General features: G+C 43.0%; 1 protein-coding gene across 1 annotated transcript in view; it reads right to left on the bottom strand.

The window, feature by feature from the left end:
• The window catches only part of maml3 (mastermind-like transcriptional coactivator 3), a 98,793-nt gene that overhangs the window by 5,469 nt on the left and 73,338 nt on the right, over positions 1-19,986 (bottom strand). Inside the window, exons 4-5 of the mRNA XM_046403199.1 lie at positions 1,809-2,078; positions 372-450 (exon numbers count right to left, since the gene is read on the bottom strand). Coding sequence (XP_046259155.1) covers positions 372-450; positions 1,809-2,078 — 349 coding nt within the window. The remainder of the gene's footprint in view (positions 1-371; positions 451-1,808; positions 2,079-19,986) is intronic.

Here is a 19,986-nt window from a genome sequence, read left to right as displayed (position 1 = left end):
AGTCAGCGCTGCTGTTTGCATACATGTTTTTATGTGTTTGTGAGTCTCTGACTCTGAATGTGGCAGAGAATGAACTGTAAAATCTGTTAAATGTCTAAATGTCTTGGCACTCATCATGTATACTGTAGTTGCAGACCAAGTATGCATGTGTGATGTACGCCAATGTTGTGTCACCAGCTGGATCATCAGCAAAGAACTGCAAATTGATTTACCAAAAATCCATGTAGTAATGTGGTCATCAATAAAATGCTGAAGAATCTAGGTCAGGTCTTGCCTTGTTTACTAGACACTCGGCACCTGCCTTATGTTTTTGCACACATTATGTGCACTGTGGCACAGATGAAATGAATGGGGGTACAAGTGTGTCTCACCTTGGTACTGGTTGACTTGGGGATATGGATTCCTCTGGCTCTGGCCCATCTGTCTGGGGAGATGCTGCTGCTGTTGGAGCTGCACACACACACACACACACACACACACACACACACACACACACACAATGTTAACAATGTAGGTTAGAAATGTGTTGTACTAAATGTATTGATATCTATTTCATAAATTCATAAATTCAAGATTTGATGGCATTACGATATATTGTCAAGAAAAATGGTGACACTGGACAACTTTAACCATTACAGATTTAAACACTCTTACAAAATGGAATCTGAGGTCTTAGCACCAAAGCTGGTATATAACAATAAAGACAAGCTTTCTGTCATCACACAAGATATGTGATGGATTTGTTTTCATTAAGTATAACAGCATTGGACCCAGGTGTGAAAAGGAAGGCTTTTCACACCTGGGTTCTAAACGTGTGCTAAATGTCCCTGCACTGTCAGGGTTACAACTTTCCGGACTTTATGAGTGAGAATCGTGCATCGACAGGAGGAAATACAGGGACATAAACTCAGTTCTTATTCAGATTGCTGATCAATGATAAGAATATATTATTTGGTACAAATGCAACGGTACAGGTGAGGCAGATGTTAAGTGCAATTTAAGTAAAACAGATGTTTGGTGCAGCAGAGGTAAGACAGATTTTAGAATAGTAGAAGCGAGACAGATGTTTAGTATAGTAAAGACAGACAGATGTGTGCCTACATAAATAACATAATATCAAAGCATAACTGATCAGTGCTCACATAAGAAACCAAAGCCAGCCTAGATAATCTATCATAGCCAAAGTTGTGCTGCAGGTATAGAAAATTAAGTGAAATAATTCAAGTCTGGGTCCTCGCAGCATAAAAAGCAGCCACAGAATTTGTACCTGGAAACCTGGAAAGCAGAGGGGTTACTTGTTTGAATGTAGGTATGATATCCAGTTTACAAAATACACTAAACCCCAACAGGATGTGTTTCCTTTCAGACATCTATATTTGTGTGTCTGTGCATGTTTTTGCAGATCCAATTAAAACCAACATGGTGGGTGGTGACTTCAGAGTTCAGAACTCTTTAACACTTGATTCCCTCACAGAGAGAGAAATAAAAAGAAAACATCACATTATCACAGCAGGCAGCATGTGGCAAAAACACACACACACACACACACACTGCAAAGATGAAAAGGAAGTAGTGAAGAGGGGGCTGGTTAAGTATAATTATACATGCAACCAGACAACAGTAAGGAAGAGGAGAGGATGAACTGTTCTCTTAAGAGCTGCATACACAAATGCAATGTATGAAGAAACAGTGCACATACACACAAATTATGACCGAATGCACGACAGATGAATCACACAAACCAAAGTAATTTTCGCCACATCACCTACTAACCTCATGCTAAAGGCACATGGACATATGAAGCTCACCTGTTCGGCCAGTAGTTGCTGCTGCTGCTGCTGCTGTCTCTGCTCTCTGAAGAGCTGCTGTTTCTGCTGCTCCATCATGTGCATATGTACCCGCTTCTCCTGCTCCATCGCCATCATTTGTTTCATCATGGCCGCCTGCTGCTGGTTGCCCACGTAGCCCGGAGGTGGACCTGACCCCTGGTTGGGCCCCACACCTGAGGCCACACCGCCAGCAGGGTGAGGAGGCGGGATGGCGCCTGGTGGTCGTGACATTCCCACCACGCCCTGTTCCTGAACAGACAGAGGCGAAGGGATAGCTGGTCACATGAACTGTTGAGCAATTGGTCAGTCACTTAGCAATTAACAAGTTAAAGGACAGTTTGACATTTTCAGAAATATTCTTATTCCCTACTTGCCCAGATTTATATGACGAGAATGATACCCTCTCATATTTGCCCTTTGATAATACGGATACAGCCAGCTTCTGGCTAGCTTAGTATAGCGTAAAATTGCAAACAGGGGGAAACAGCTAGCCTGCCTCTGTCCAAAGCTAATAAAATCCATCTCCCAGCCCCTCTAAAGCTCTCTAATTAACATACCACATCTTGATTTATCTACAACTTCCGAACATCTCCACTGGTTGCCTGGCAACTGCACCCAGCTGAGAAACAGTCCACTACAACTACTTCATAATATGGCGAACTCTCATTTTTACACTTAGTTTTTTTTTAATGGATTGAAAAATTGAGATATAATATATTTGCCTTGCTAGGTGAATTTTGTTATCCAGGCTAGCAATTTCCTTGCTTCCTCTCTCTGTGCGAACATAAGCTAACTGAATTTTAGCATTAGCTTCACAAATGCCATAAAGATTCGAGAGTGGTATAGATTGTCTTATTTAAATTTAGACAATAGATTAAGTATCTGTATTTCCAAGATTGTCAGGCAATAGTTTTTAAATGCTTATACTGCTAAAAGGGTAAAGCAAACAAAAGAGGCTGAATTAACTTTTCCGTATCTAACAAAACCATTTCAAAACATGGAAAACTCCGCTTCATTGCCACTGTTAATGCTCTTTGTCGCAAGTGAATGTCAAACAATTACATCAGGTACAAGACGAATGCATATTCAATACACTCCCAGTGTAACTGGCATTTGCCAGTGTTATTTGTCTTTGCACAGTGTGGTTTAGACATAAAACTGTAGTCAGTGATTATTTTGTACAATGGCTTACAAGGACACAGTCCAGGTGTCCGTGAATGAGAGTGAAAAACAAGATAAAGGCAGGACTGTTTCAAGATTCAGCTCGTCAGGCCACCCGAGTCCTCCCAACGGGGCACTGGTTGGTCCTCGCTGCATATATTATCTGGTCATTAGCATATAAAGAGTGCTTCCTCCTCCACTCAGCCATATGCTAATCTCTAATAGGAAGACATGTCCTGCTCTGGCCAATGGGAGGGAAGCGTTTAGAAATCTATTAAAGGTTAGACAGCTGAACGAGAATGGACATCGTTTACACCGGCTGACAGTAAGACAGGGGAAAGGCCTGCGAGGGGAGAACAATTCAGGTTCATTAAGGAGTGTTTGCAAACACAAAAATTCAACAGCGCACAGCCACCCACAGCCACACAGAGGAACAGACAGTGTACAGCAAATCACATTTAATTGCAGAGCAAGAATGGAACAGCAAAAGCAGGATTACAGTAGCACATCGTGTCTGTAACACATCACCATACTCAATATGTTTTGAAAGAACCAAAGCCTCATAATCCGTACTGAGGCTCCGCTCTTCTTAGAAAGGGGTTATGTGGAGATAAACCTCATATATTAGAGCACAAAAAACCCCGTGGAGCAAACAGAATCGGCTGCTTAAGACTGGCTCACCAGACAGCCAGACCAGACTGATCGATGTTCAGAGCTACGCGTCTCATCTCGAGTTGGCATGTGCCTACCGGATGGCAGCAGGGCGGTCAGGCGAAGTAAGAAAGGAGCATAGGGGGGAAGGAGAGGCGTAGTGTCAGGAAATGACCAACGGGTGGCAGTGGTGATCTTTAAGCGTGTGTGTGTGTGTGTGTGTGTGTGTGTGTGTGTGTGTATTTCAGTCTCACTGGCCTCCTCTCAGCAGATGGCTCAATCATGACGGTTCTGATCTACGATCTCTCTCCCTCTCCCCCACTCACTCTGCCTCTTTTCTTCCCTTCTCTCTAAACACCCCACCATCAAACTCCTTTCTCCTCTCTCTCTGCTTCTCTCTCTTTCTCTCTGTAGACAGGGGGCCATGAGTCATGTCCACACAATTGCCAGGAAAGAACGAAGGAACGGAAGAGAGATGGATTTCAAAGGAAGAAGGAGAGGAAAAGTCTGAGAGAATTAAAGACTTTGGTGGAGGTGATGTGTGTGTGTGTCTGTGTGTGTGCCTTGCAGGAGAGAAGTGGCAGTAGTAGAGCAGCAGTTAGCTAAAGAAGTGACAGAAAACTAGACTATATACAGACACAGTGTATAGAGACATACAGTTAAATAAAGACAAGCACAACACATGAGGGAAAGAATGAAAAAAAACCTAAATAATTAGCAGTAGCATCAGTAGCACTTCAGTGTTATCAGTACTTCACTGAAGGGTTGCAAATATACAGCGAACTGAGTGTCACATCGATAAAGCTTACTGAATAGAAAACAGGTATCCTCTTTAGAACGAAAAGGGAAATTAAATTAAGAACGTATGTGAGGAAAGAACAAAGGCGCAGGAGCAGAAAGAGAAGAGGAGAACAGGGGAGCAGATCTTGTTATGGGAGGAGGCCATGGGAAGTGAGGAGCAGAAAGAGGAGGAATATAAGGTGGGATAAAGAGAGGAGAGCAGGCAACAGTTGCTGCAGTAAGTAGCAGATGGTGCTTGGAGCAGCGTTATGGCCGCCGTGCCCTGTCACCCTCTACAACACTGGACAGACCTGAACAAGTCACACATACAGTATGCACACAAACATACTCACAGGCATGCTGCACTTTTACTTTGGCTTTGTTCAGCCTCTTCTTTCTCTATTTATCAATCCATCTCCCATTCTCTCTGTCCTAACTCATGAGTGTTGTTGAATAATATAACAAAGAGCATCCATAGTCTGTCTGTTTTCTCTTTTAGCCCCGTCAGTCCGACCCTCTCCCTCTACGCCTCTGTTTCTCTGTTCGCTCCCCAGATACTTCACTCTGGCACATTGGACTGGCTCGAGTCAATCCTTAAACTCTGTCGGCGGCTAACGAGACTCAGTGGTGAGGCGCTGGCAAGGGGAGGAACAGAGAAGCAAGGGTTTGCAACAGCTTCTATAAGACGCAGATAGATCAGTTTGTAGTGGGGGAAGAAGGAACAGAGGATGAAAGGAAAGGAGAGGTGAAGGCATCGCAGGTTGTTCTGCAGGATATGTGTGTGTGGTAGAGGCTGTCAGCTTTATTAGGTTAGGAGGCATGGAGAGCCCAGGTGATTACATTACACATGAAGTGAGCCGAAATGTGTGTGTGCATGTGTGCAAGTGAGGGAGATATAGTGAGAGAGATTGTCCATTTCATTCTTATGTCTCATAGAGCAGAAATATGTGTCTGCTGTATTCACTGTGTGTCACCTGCTCCCATGGTGACCACCACTCAGTAGTGAGATTAAAGGTGGCACTTGCTTCTGTGAAATGATACACATACACACGCATCATCACTGTGCATGGACACACAGACACACAAACACATTACAAGACACACAACCGCATTAAAAAACCAAACAGAGACAAAGACAGGCCACTACAGCCCTACATGATACCTTACAGCTTATGCATAAAGGCATTAAGTGGAATGTGTAAACACACACATACACACACACACACAAAAGCAGAGCAACGCCTGGCAGCAGAGTGCTGGGTGTCTGTGTGCTCTCCTGAGTGGCTCACATCTGTCACCCATTTGTGGAAGAGAAGGAAAGGAGGGAGTGTGGAAGAGGAGAGCAGGAGCAGTGAAAGAGAGGGAATGGAGAGTGAGGACTGGGTGGATGAGGAGATGCCTCATTAGACTCTTAACGCAGACTACGGCTGCGATCAGGCTGAGAAAATGAACAGGAAGTGCATCCCAGCAGCAAAAGCTGGAGCAGCGGTGGATGTTGCGGCAGTTGATGGTTTGTCGAGTCTGTTAAAGCCGTGTCATTCACAGCCAGCCCTTATCAATGTCTGAATGTCCTTGAGCTTCACACTGGTTGATCTTGCACTCTGACCCTGCTGGTGATGTGCAGAAATATGCAAATCAGAGAAGCTGTAAAAGACACTTGTCATATGAATGGATGCCTCTCTGAAAGTCTCTCACAATATGGGAGGGAAGTTTCTGCACTGTGCAGTTTGCAACATCTCCAGTCTGAACACAAGTAATGATGTATGATGAACAGAATGATGAATATAAAGGTGGTCATAGTTATTTGTGTCAGTGCATGCTAACTGTAAAAAGTTACCTCTACACTATACAGTATAGAACTAAACAAGAAAAAACAATACACATAAAGATACAGTTACTAACTAGCTTTTATGAAATTTCTTGCCATGATCTTGGAAGAGAAATTACTTTTTTGAGCATATAATATCTACTTTTCCAAGAGTATGTGATTTCTGATTTTTACTATATGCACAGTTAAAGTTCTGTTATCAGTAGGCTTAAGATGGAATATTGCTGCAAATCTACAATATATAGACAAAAGTATTGGGATGGGGCTGCCCCTGACCTCCAGTGAAGGGAAGTCTTAATGCTTCAGCATACCAGCACATTTTGGACAATGCTGTGCTTCCAACTTTGTGTCAACAGCTTGAGGAAGGACCTTTTCTATTCCAGCATGACTGTGACCCAGTGCACAAAGCAAAGTCCATAAAGACATGGTTGGAAGAGTTTGTTGAGGAAGAACTTGACTGGCCCACACAGAGTCCTAAACTCAATCTCATCCAACACCTTTGGGATGAACTGGAATGGAGACTGTGAGCCAGAACCTTTTGTTCAACATCAGTGTCTGGCTTCACTACAGCTCTACTGCATGAATGAGCACAAATTCCCACAGAAACACTCCAATATATTGCAGAAAGCCTTCCCAGAAGAGTGGAAGCTGTTATAGATGCAAAGCTGTCTGTGTATTTAGAATGCAATGTCATTAAAATCCCTGTTGGTGTAAGGGTCAGGTACTCCAGTACTTTTGTCCATACAGTATATGTTCACAGTACCTAGGACATACGATTGCATGGGAATGGATAACAAAATGTGAACTTCGCAATGGTTTTTGGATTTCAGCTACCAAAATACAAGCTACTCAAAACACAAAAGTAATTTTAAATGCAATCGTCATGCTGGGGAATATGAATATTGGATGTAAGTACAACATCTGTACATGTGACTGTGAGCTATGAGACAAAGGTGCACATTTTGAGACACTTTTTTAGGTTTTTTTTATTTCCAGTCACATCCAACCTTTAGACTGGGATTCATTTGACATTATTTATCAACAACAGAAGTTTCAACATGTGAACAAATATTATAAAGTTATATTGAAATCCAAGGTAGCCCCAGGGAGCGACCCATCCCAACCAGTGACAGCATAGAGATGGCTGCTAGCAGAGCTAACTTATCCACTGCTTGATGCCCTGATGACCTGCATATGTTCATGTTACGCGCAGGTGTGCAGGTGTGTGTATCACTAATGGGCGAACAGTTTTGTGACTCACATGACTAAACCCAGGAAAGTTATGAGTTTAAAGTCAGATTAGAACCTTGATATGGCCACAATGTTCTGGCCTCCATTTTAAGCAACAGATCACAACAGCGATGAATATTTCAAACTTTGTCAGCTTTTTGTCAACTTTTGTCAACGGAATCAGTAGAAACGTGAACATTATAACGCAGGTTTACTGATTAGTGACAGAGTTTAACTCTGTGTGCAGTGTGTTTGTCTGCAGCTATAATCTGGCAAGCCGGCACACACAGCTTCTTATGGTTCTTGTAGTCTGTTCCCATTTTCAGTCGTCACTTAGGAGGACGGGACATGTGTCAGCATGCTTTCACATGTTAGCTGTAAAACCAAGCAATAAAATATTTGTAACGAAGGAGAAAACAAATATATTGTGTATTGGGTGCATGGTTAAAAGTATTACGCAGTACTAATACAACCATGACGACACATGCTCATAGAGAAACACACATGCACGCTAACCTCGAGCAGATGGTGGAGCCAGACCTCATAGTATTAAACAATTCCCACAGTGCCAAAGGTAAAGAAGACATCATTTTCACACACACACACACACACACACACACACTAACCGGAATAGGAAGAAGTATGAAGCCAGTGGTTTGATTCTTAGCCACTAGCTGTATAGAACACATCCACCCACTTACCCTAACCCCACCCCCTCAAACGCACACATGCACACACACACACACTTACTCAGTTTCTCCCTGAAGAGAGTTATATTTAAACTGCTGGAGAGGAGTCTCGCTCCCCACAGAGGTCTGTTTAATCTCTTAACATCTCTCTGCTCTAAACCCTAACTGGCCTATTTCTGAATCTTCTGAATCCACACACACACACACGCACGCACACATACAATTTAAGGGGTAACTTCAAAGTGAAATACACACAACCCCTTGCTATTTGCAAAATTCCTCTCACGTACTCAAAAACAATGACCTGGGTTAACAGGTTTTCTGGGGATCATCCTATAACCATAACTGAACCAACATGATGCTGTGCAGGGATGCTGTGAAATGCATGTAGGCATGCAGGAGTGGATCAATTTAAGTAAATGAATCCCTGCAGCATGAATGCTGTTTGGAGGCGCTGTGCTTAACCAAGGGATTTCTCTGCACACACACCACCACCCACAGATAGCGTAGAGCCAGTTCATGCTTCTTTGCAATCATGTAGCTTGGCATTCTTTAAATTACAACTTAGCCAACAAAAACTTAATTTATGTCAGTCTGTACAGTTAATGCAGGGTTGCATCTCAGCTGCGCTTCGTGGGCATAACCGCAACCGGAATCGTCTATTTGAAATTCAGGACTCTTCACCAAAAATTGGTGTGTAAACGCATTTTGATACCCTAATGTAGTAGATCGGGCTGTGCTCTGGACAGAACCTGAGCGAGACGTTTGCTCAATCCACTGATATTGGTTAGTATTGTACCTAAAGCCAACATTTCCCATCATGCCATGCTGTACAGGGTAGTTTGTTAAGTCTGCTATTTCATATTCCAAAAGTGTGAGCACGACTGAAAAGAGAAAAGATCACACAACCCTATGGAATACAGATATCGCAGATTATCTGGCACCTCTGGCTTTGGCCTGTGGTTTCTCAGTCTACGCTTGTTTCTTCATGCTGACTTTATCACAGCTCCATCCTTACTCAGAGCACACAATATGGCAGCGAGCGCAGACAAGGTGGCAAAAGATCACCTCAGGTTATTGCATTCCTGCTCATGACTCTAATGCCATAATCAAGTTTGCATGTGACACCAGGGTGATAGGCTCGATCACAGGAGACAATGAGAACGTCTGGCTGTGTGGAGTGTCGACAACAACCTGGCCCCTAACACTAACAAGATCCTTGTGGATTTCAGGTGAGCTGGGAGCCATGCCCATGCACCCCTTTACATCAACGGCGCTGCAGTGGTCCGGGTATCTAGCTTCAGATTCCTCTGCGTCGACATCTCTGATGATCTCACCTGGTCACCAAACACCAGCACCACTGATGACGCCTGCACTTCCTGAGGAGCCTTAAGAAAGCTCACTTGTGTTCCAGGATATTAGCGGACCTTTACCACTGTACCATTGGCAGCACCCTTTTCACCTGAATAATCTATTTACCAAATTATTCATATAATATCTGGATATGCTGCAAACCCCTGTCAATAATACCATCAATATTGTATAATATTGTATTACTACTTGGACTTGTATGTAAATAATACTATTCTTGCACTTCTGGTTAGATGCTAACAGCATTTCATTGACTTTGTACCTGTGCTCTGCACAGTAACAATAAAGTTGAGTCTAATCTAATCTAATTTCACAGAACTATGTTCATGTTTTTAGAATGACGCAGACAGCTCGTTTCATCACTTTAGTCGAGGTGAAGCATCTCAACAGCTGGATTGCCATGAATTTTTGTAGAGATATTCGTGGTCCCCAGAGGATGAACCTACCGATTTTGATAACCCTGACTTTTCCTCTGACACCATTGTTAGGTTGATCTGTGCTTTTGAGTGACGTGTCCAATATTTTTAAAACAACAACAACAAGTATTTCAATTGTTTTTTTAAAGTTTGTTAAAAACTATGTCATCTGAAATTTGCCAGGTATGGAGTAAATCAGCAACTCTTTTCATTATTGATATGTGTGGATTACATTTTTGTTGAAGAATTTTGTCCATAAGAGTGGCGTGCAATTTCCTAACACCAAAGGTGACAGCTTAATTGATTGCTGACTGGCCCATCAACAGTTCAAAACTTGTTATCCAGAGACAAGCGGCAACTCTTCAGTGAATGTCTGGCATTTTTGCTTGATAAATGACTTTTTAAGTTATTAAATATCTAAATTCTTTATAAATTTTCTTCCAATCACTCATCAACAAGTTGTTTCAGCTCCCCTTTTTACTGTTGTTTGTTTGGATCTTGCGAAGCAGTTTACGAGCTATTCTAATGGGTTCAGTCCTCTTAATTCCACACAAGTCCCCTCGTATGGACGTTATTACTGAGGTGGATAAACGGTCACAGACAGTGGAATATGATGAGCGGCACGAGGACAGAAGACAGGAGTAAATCATGTTGATGTCGACAAGCGAGGAGGAGGGAGTGTGAGCGGATGAGATCACTGGTGGCCGGGGAGTGATTGTGGCGAGCAGGCGAGTGTACCACCCTGAGAGGGACCAGGTGCTACAGTAAATCACCCTGGAAACGGTTGCCATGGAGACCTTAAAGACACATGTGCGCACATGGGAGTGAGGCCATGCTTGGAAGAGTGCGTAATTGAGTGATGTAAATGTGTGTGTGTGTGTGTGTGTGTGTAAAAAAAAGGGAGAATAGTGTGAGTGTGTGTATGAAAGAGAGGGAGACTGATGTGTTTCTATGTAATCTAATCACGGTGGCTGAGAATGGTACGTCTTAGTGACAACTCCGAGCCACAGCAGGTTGACTGCTCTTTCTCTTCTCCTGTTCTCTCCGTCACTCTCTTTATGACTACTGTGCGTACGTGCATACATATGTGTGTGTTGAGAGTAATATACAAAGCTTGTAGCTTGAAGTAGCAATAAAGCGAGAGAGAGGAGAGGAAATCAAACGCTGTGGTGATTGTGTGTGTGAGGTTATCATATTTGGGCTCTTCCCACAGAGAATTCCCGACTAGCGGCTTTGAAATATTCACAGCTGTGATCAGTGCTATAACACGGCTGTTAACGGAGGTTAAGACACATTCCAGTCATCCCTCCATCCTCCAATCTCTATTTACGCCCCCCCTCCATTATGACAGTAAACTGCCTTACCATCCATCTAGCCATCCTCCATTTCTTTGAACAACCTTCCTCTTCAGTTTCCTCCCTTACTGTCTCACCACACGCTCTGTGTTCCTGTCTCTCTCCTGCTGCACTCTCTCAGTCAATCTATCGCTCCTTTCCTTCCTCAGCTCATTCACTCCCTTTTTGATTTCTCTTTCAGATCCCTCCGTCTAGTCGCCCTTCCTCCCTTGCTTTCAGTCCATCTTCAACTCCTTCCATCTCTCCCTTATTCCTTCTTTGTTCACCCAAAGGCTGATCTTTCCTCTTTTCACCTGCCTCTTTCGCTCCACACTTCCTCTCTCCTCCTGGTCCTCCTCCACCACCCCCCTGCTTTCATTTGTTATTCTACCTATTTCACATTTGTTTTTCTACATCCACTCTCATCCATCTTTATTCTTGCTGTTGCTCATTTAAGGTCTGGATCCGTCCCTGCCTAAGCAGCTATCATCCTGCTCCTTTGTAGCCCCCACCACCTCCCTTTCACCATTTTCCTGTTTTTCACTCTCTTCGCCCGTTTTCTTCTTCTCCATCTTTACCCAACGGCCGTATAACCTCCACCTCTCTTTGTCTCTCCCTCCATCTACCTCTCTAAATCTATCTCTGCCTCTGTCATAGCCCGCTCATTATGCCTTCTCCTCCTCTCCACTCCCTCCCTCCCTCTCTCCAGAGAAGCCATTAGGTGCTGCTGTAAGGCTATCACTCTTTTGCTCTCTCCCTCTCTTTTTTGCTCTTTTTCTCTCCCTGCCGTAGTCTCGAGGCAATAGGTTCCCCCTTCCCTCCATCCCTCTGCCATTCCTTCTAACTCTCTCCATCTCTCTCTTCCTGTGTTTCTTTAGGCGCTCTTTTCTCTCCTCCTTTTCCCTCCCCCTCTCCTCACGTCTTCACATCATCTGACTCCCTTCCGCTTCAATCCTCTTCGCTTTACCTCCATCTTGATTTCTCCACCCCTCCAACTACCCCCCACCTTTCCCCTCTACCATATTCCAGTGAGATAGCAGCGGTGAGCTTACATACATTGTATATAAGTGTGCGTATATACAGACTATATACACTGTTTAAGAGAGACGGGCTTGTATTTGTACTAAATCATACAGTTACTACGCATCTAAACATTTTCATTTTAACATGAGCTGCTTCACATTTGATCAATTGGATAAAAACTGACATACCAACTTATTCAGGGCTGCAGTGATTATTATTAGTTTCCCCACTCGATTCATCTTTATTATGCCATAAAATAGTAAAAAAAACAAAAAAAAAGCAACAAGTCCTCCAGCTCAATGAAAAAATATTTTGTGATCTATCAACAAGACTACAATGCCAAAACCAAAATATTTTCAAGTTAATATCAAAGACGACTAAGAGAACCAGTAAATAATCACAAGGAATAGCTGAATTTGGAAATTATACTCATAAAATAGCTGAAATAATCAGTCGTCACTGTCACTAATTTTTGTTCCTTGACTAATAGATTAATCAAATAATCGTGTGAGTTCTATGATTTGACAGCCAATCTGTTGGTTTGAACCTGTGAGCCATTGATCACGAGTAAAGCTGCAACACTGTTTTCAGTGTCAACTAATAATTTAGGGACTAAGACTTCAGAAACAGTGAAAATATCCATCACAAGCTCCTGAAGGCAAGATGACATCATCAAATTTCTTGTTTTCTCCAACCAATAATCAATAATAACCAATAATAAAGAAATTAAGTTTACTAAAATGTAACCAAGAAAGGCAGTTAATTCTCACTATGCCAAATCATTTTTGCTTCAAAAAATACTGAAAAGATGAATTAGTTATCAAAATAGTTGCAGATTCATTTTCTTTTGATGGACTAACAGATGAATTGACTAATCCTTGCAGCCCTTCTCACAAGCTTTCTTCTTTTTATCCAAAGTCACAAAGACTGTGTGGGTAACATCAGCAGAGAAGCAGACATTTCACCAGTGATTTGTGCTTGTCGTTTAAACATATTGAATAAATCTGCTGCAGAATTTTTACTCACTATGGAGAAGGGATGTAATGATGATTAAATCCAATTTTCTTATCCACTTACTGTATTAGAAACAAACATTCACAAATCAGTCTGAGCACACGCACAAATGCTATCTACAGTGTCCAACCTATCCTTACTTCCTTTTGTCTTACACATTTAGATGCCTTTTTATGTGCTGCACCTTCAGTTATCTCCATCGCCCCCGACTGCCCATCTTTGTATGCTATTAATCTCTCTCCTCCTTTACCTCCTCTACGTTACCCCTCCCTCTCTCACGCAGGGGAGACAGAGCGAGAGGGAGAGAGAGACATGGAGACAGAGGAAGAAAGAGAATGACCATTATCTAAGCCAGCATCTGCAATAATTCCACAGCAGCCTATTATCCACAATAGAGCCAAAATGGCCTTTGGTAATATGATGAAATCTGCCGTAAAAAGTAGAAATGGGACTAAAAGCGTCGGAGTGTAGAAAACCCTCCATTCCTCAGCTGCTTTATCACATTATTGCATTCTACTCATCTCTCTCTCTCTCTCTCTCTCTCTCTCTCTGTCTGCCTTCCTCCCTCCCACATTCGGTGCATTACTTTCTTTCTCTAAATTCTCTCTGTTTCGCTCTGTTTGTCTCTTTCTCTCTGCTTGTTTGGTGATACCCCTCCCTTCATCAATCACACACTCTGTTCCCATCTACTGCTTTCTTTCTCGTCTCTCACTTTCTCTATCTTTCTCTATATCGCTGTCTGTCTGTGTGACTCTTGATGAGTGTGTGTCGATCTGCTGTCGGATAAGTCAGTGTTCTCCAAAAAGAAAAAAAAAAAAAAAAGCAGTAAATGGAAATGCCATTAAACTAAGTGTCGGTCTCAGTCTCTTCCTAATGCTGCTAAAACGCTAATCCAACTCACACAGGCAGACATGGACGTGCATGGTTACACACTAACATGAGAGAGAAAGAACCTTCCAATCAGTAGTGTACCACAAATAGGCGCAGGAAAAACAATTTGCCGTCATTGCTAACAGCTGCTGCTGCTGCTGGTGTGGGGGTTTGAGTGTGTGCGTGTGTTTGTGTGTTTGAGAGTGAGAGAGAGAGGGAGGGGGGGGGGGGGGAGAGAGAGAGAGAGAGAGAGAGAGAGAGAGAGAGCACAGGCGGATCTCTCCCCTCCTCCACTGCGTTGTCCCAAGGGAGGTGGAGAGGTGATGTATGGACCCTTTCTTGATCGCACGACTCAGCAGAACAGATGGACAGAGACGGGGGGGAGAGAGAGAGAGCGAGAGGTGTGCAGTGGCAGACTGAACAAAAGGACTGTGTGATCTCCTGTGTCTGTAGGTGTGCGAGGAGTGCATGGCAGTGTGTGTGCTGATTGAAGATGCTGAGAGCTTATATATTGTTAACATCAAAAACCATGCTAGCACATTTTCTATGACTGGAGATGTTCTCCATGGTCTGCTAATGTAGACCGGGATTCGAACCTGGAACCCTTGTACTATGAGGCGACAGTGCTAACCACTGCACCACCGTGCCGCCCTTCCTAGCATCATCTTTGAGGATTTACAAAGGTTATTTCATGTTAATAGCAGGCTTCCATCCAACTCTATGTCCTATTTGTTGCAGTTCAAACACCATTTCAACTGCTGCATCACCACTGGACGGTGTGACAACTTATAGATTTAATATTCATTATCTACTACTGCATTTGATTCCAGGCAGGGTGGAAAATAAAGATAGATCCATAGAAAATGTACTTAAATATGACATGTCTAAATGAAAAAAAAAGGGACAGATATAAAAAGGTGTCCAAGGACAGCCATCAGCTTCTTAACTTGATCTGATCCAAGGTGTTGCCAACCCAAAACAGGGCACAGAACACTGACACAAGCAGCAGAGTTATGCACCAGCAACTATGGTCAAAAAAGTGCACGCAGCCCATTGTACACTCTCTGCCTCCACTCAAAAAATCCCTGTATTTGTCGTCTTTGCTGATTGTGATGTGCTACACGACAACAATTGATAGCGAGTCCAATTTAATCCTCTTGGTTAGACATAAATAGAAGCTCTTGCTACATAGACCTAACAACAGAGCAGGACCACACCAGTGCCTGGACCCAGCTGGATTAATATGCTCATGCTAATGGTTTTGCTAGTCCTGATCAAGAATGAAACTGCTTAAGACAAATAGTAAACCATCTATCGTAACATCATAGACTGGTTGCATTAAGCTTTTGAGCACTTGGGGCTGTGGAAAAAGCTACAAACAACAGCATGTTATTACCGGATAGTGTTGTTATGGCAAATGCTTTGCCTATTTGCACTTTCTGCAGAACTGAACCAACATTAGCATTAACTTGCAGTCATGTTTCTTGTCATTTGATGAATGTAAATATAAAAGTCATTTAAACTCTGTTTTGGTTACCTCTATATGACTCTTCATCTGCTAAATGTTCCACTGTGTTTACCAGCTAGTTGCTTTCAACTTTCAGGGCTGGGCATAACTAGGATTCAAGGATTCAAGGATAGCAATGCTAGTAATGTAACTAGTAATGCAAAGTGAAACTCTGGCATATAAGACACACAGCGCACCATATGTGTCTGTGGTGAATTCAGTGTTGTGATAAAAAGGCTGTAGACAGAGCATTGCTCATCAAAGAGCATCCATCTGTTCACTTATACTAACATTTTATTTCTAAGGTCTGCCATTATCCACCTGTGTAGATAATGGCAGACCTTCACTGACTGATATGATGTTGTAGGGCTCTTGCAGTGAGGCTGCTAAGCCAGACTAAACTGGAGCACTCTCCACACAAAACTGAGCCATAAAGAGCCAATTACCTCGGTTGTGACCGGAGACCCTTCCTGCTGCCGCCTTATCATTTCTACAAAACAAGACCAATCGAGGAGTGGTTAAAAGGGAGGGAGAGAACCAAGTGATGGGTGGGTGGAGGAATGACACAAGGAGGAATGGAAGGAAAGCTGTTGATAAAGGAAGGGAGTAGACAGTCACCCTGAGGAGATGAAGAGAGGAGGAGGGAGGAGGGGAATATATAGGGGAAATCATTTTTGAAGGAGTGGACTGTCGGCCAACCTAGAGGGAGAAATAGATGTGTAAACAAAGCCTGGCTATAGGGACAAACAAGAGTGAGCTGGAGAGGGGGTGGGGGTGGGGGGAGTAGAGTGGGAGGAAGGCACGGAGTGAGAAAACAAGCTCGACCATGTGTTTAAGTCAACAACAGCAAGAGAAACCTCAATAGAGTAAAAAAGTGTGGGCGGGAAAACACTCCATGGGGAGAGTGGAGACAGACGTAGAGGAGAAACAGGCACTGTGAGATGTGGAAAGAGACAGAGGCAGGAGAAGGAAAGAGACATATTAGGAGATTCAGAGAAAGATGTAGAGAAAGAAATCAAAAGATAGTCAGATGTTTCGTGATAGAAGGCAGAGGAATGCAAAAGCATCCTACGGCTCAGTGACAGTGTTGACTGTTGACAGCGGAAAAACTTCGACGGGGAGGGAGGAGAGGGACGGGGTGGTGGGAATTAAATGACAAGAAGAAAAACTAATTATTCTGTGATTCTGCTAATTAGCTCCGGCTTTACTGACAAGCTCTGCAAGGCAAGAGACGTTTACCAAAGGATTCAGACTACCCTGATGGCCCGGGTGGGAGGGACCACAGAAGACAGGCGGAGGGGGAAGACAGAGGGAGGGTGAGGTGAGAAGGAAAAGAGACATGGAGCGACAAAGGCGGGGCAGGGAGGGAAGGACAGACGCAAGAAAGGACATGGACGGAAGAGGAGAGGAGGTGGCAGTGATGTTCCTCAAGTTATATGAAACCACTCCATTAAGTGAGAGAGAGAGATTGAAGAGCAAACCCCAAGGGATAAACTTGTGATATCTGTTTACCCATGCATCGGGCAGCTTTTACATAAACTAACAATTAAAAAGCCTCATTTAGGAGCTTACCACTGCAGACAATGTACACACTGGCATGTAAAGGGAAGAAAGTCATCTTTAAACAGCACTGTTTTCTAATAACTGCTACTTAGAAAAGTGAGTGTGTGCGCCAGCGTGGTAGGAACGAAGGATTTCCTGTGATTTTTTAAAATTATCACTTCTTGGGAATAAGTCACTCAAACATGAAATGGATGTAATTAAGCATAAAATGGTATTTCTCCTCATACTCTAACATTTTTAGATTGAACATTGTTCAGTAATGTGGTGATATTCTTTAGGTTTCCAACAGATACTTGACCTTTATTGCACACACACAACGACGGTAGATTTACCTCTGTGAAGTCTTAGTAATCTGTGAAACAATGGGTCCTTGACTTTTAGACAAAAGTGGACCAATGCAGACTTCTCATTATGACTGATGACTATTGAATTCGCTGGCTGACGTTTCCATCAAGCTAACATTAGCTAATAAAGCAAACTGGCAAAATGATGACCAATGAAAATATGTATTTGATAACCTCATCCACGATACCGACGATGGTGGTCTACACTTGAATTTTTAGTATCAAAAAACATTTCAATGAAAACGTTGGTCCTAGTTAAGATAGTTGTATGGCAACGTTAATAAGGTTTGGAGAGGTCATCTTTATTTCACTACATGATAGTCTTCGGTATGTGAAACATGCTAGATATCCTGGATCCCTGCAGATGCTTTTCCCAGGAAAAAGCAATGAGATTTTAGCAAGAAGGTGAGACAAACGTTTAAGTGTGCGTGTGTTTCTGCCTATAAACTCCGAGTGCTCACTTGCAGCTCTTGCGTTTGACTGTGGCGGTGAGGTACGCCACGTGCCAGGAGCGTGGCCCTTGACAAGCATTAATTTACTGATCACATACACACACATTCACACACAGACACGCTGCAGCTAATGGTTACTGGCAGATCCGAGCACGAGTGAAGGGGGCGAAATGAAAGAGAGGGGTTAAGTCGCTGAGTATGGAGGGATTTAGACCTCAAACAGCTAGAGGAAAAGAGAGAGAAGGAGAGTTGGAGGGGGGGGTTAAAGAGTGTAGTGAATGACTCGCTGAGCATGTAAGTGTTTAACTGTGCCATACTGGTGTGAGTGAGTGATAGGGGAATCTACAGGGACCAACAATGAAGGCAATGCCACCAGTGCACCAGTAACATTTCTTCCTTTCCCTTGATTTCCCTCTCTGTTTCTGCTTTTCTGGTTCTCTCTGAGCCTCAGGAGACAGAGGGAGAGAAGAACACGCTGTGAAAGGAGGAAGGGATATCCCTGCATCTCGTCTCTCTTCTCCCGGCTTCTGACTCTTCTATCCTTGCTTCCATCCAGTGGCACAAACGGATGATTCTTTGGCCAGATGAGATATCTCAGATTATTGACCCAATGTATTGATATGTTCCACATTTCTTTGCATGTGTGAGCATGTTTGTCCTGAGGGACATATGCTATGCCTTGAGTTTCTACTGCAGATAAATCAATGATAACACAACCCTTACATGTTAGAAAACCAATGATGGGGTAGTTAGCAGCACAAGTGTTTGTGTCAGTATGCACATGGTGTATATGTAGGTTTTTTATGTATATGTAAGCTTGATAGTGAATATTTGCACATCTCCTTCATCCTTGTAACACAGAGGGATAACAAGACATCTCATTGCAACAGAGATAAAATATGCTTACCTCGCTGCTAGTCCTCACTAACAGCAATGCGTTTTCAACTTAGAGGTGTTCAATAGTGCTGGCTAATGGCGGCTGAGGTGGGCTAATGCGTCAGACTGCTGAGATTGATTGGGGGGTGGGCGAGAGCGGCATATTGTAGCACCGTTAGCCTTGCTCATTGACCATATGGAGATCAATACTTAGAGGGGCCCGAGGACAGTCAGAAACACACACACACACACACACACACACACACACACACACACACATAAGGTGAGCACACAAGCATTTCTCTATGGGCAAACATGGATGGAGAGAAATGTACAGACTCACTTGCACAAACAGCCTGTGGTCTAAATAATGTTAATGATTTGACCATTAGGAATGAGGCATGAATCAGTGGTAATGGTCACAAGAGAAGGGCCCCAATGATAGATTGTTACCCTTGTAGAAGCACGTATACACACAAATACACACATAGTACACACAACATAGCATGGGCCAAGATACAATTAAAGTCACACATCAATAAAATGGAGAACATGTCCAAGGATAGCACATGTACGTTATACACATTGTAAAAGGAAACAAAGACATGTCATGTTCTGCCATTAGGCATTTATGGTCAGGCCCAATCGGTGTACAAATACTGTGGATTGCTGACAACAGGTCCATGTGATCTCTTTCTCTTTAATCTTAACATCACTTTCCAAATGTTCGGGCCAAAATTTGTTGCTGGTTTGAGTAATAGCTCAAAGGGTTTAAAGCTTTACAGATGCCTAAATGGTGTCCAGTTAAATTCAACAATATGACTTTGGAAAATGTATCTTTCATTTTCATGAAGGTGAAGTATACAGCAGAAATATGGGAATAAAAGGTAGTCTGCTGTAAATTTCCACATTTTAATGGCCCAATCTGTCAGATTCAGCTTTTTTGCCAGATAACACTGAGACTCTTTGCTGAAGCATCAGCATCTTCACTGTGTCAACGCAGTGCTCTCATTGAAATGGCCAAGAGGGCTCTGATTTTCACCACTGC

The sequence above is a fragment of the Scatophagus argus genome, chromosome 2, assembly GCF_020382885.2.
Source record: "Scatophagus argus isolate fScaArg1 chromosome 2, fScaArg1.pri, whole genome shotgun sequence".
Lineage (NCBI taxonomy): Eukaryota > Metazoa > Chordata > Actinopteri > Scatophagidae > Scatophagus > Scatophagus argus.
The sequence above is the reverse complement of the archived record's forward strand: the minus strand, read 5'-3'. Positions and strand labels throughout refer to the sequence as shown.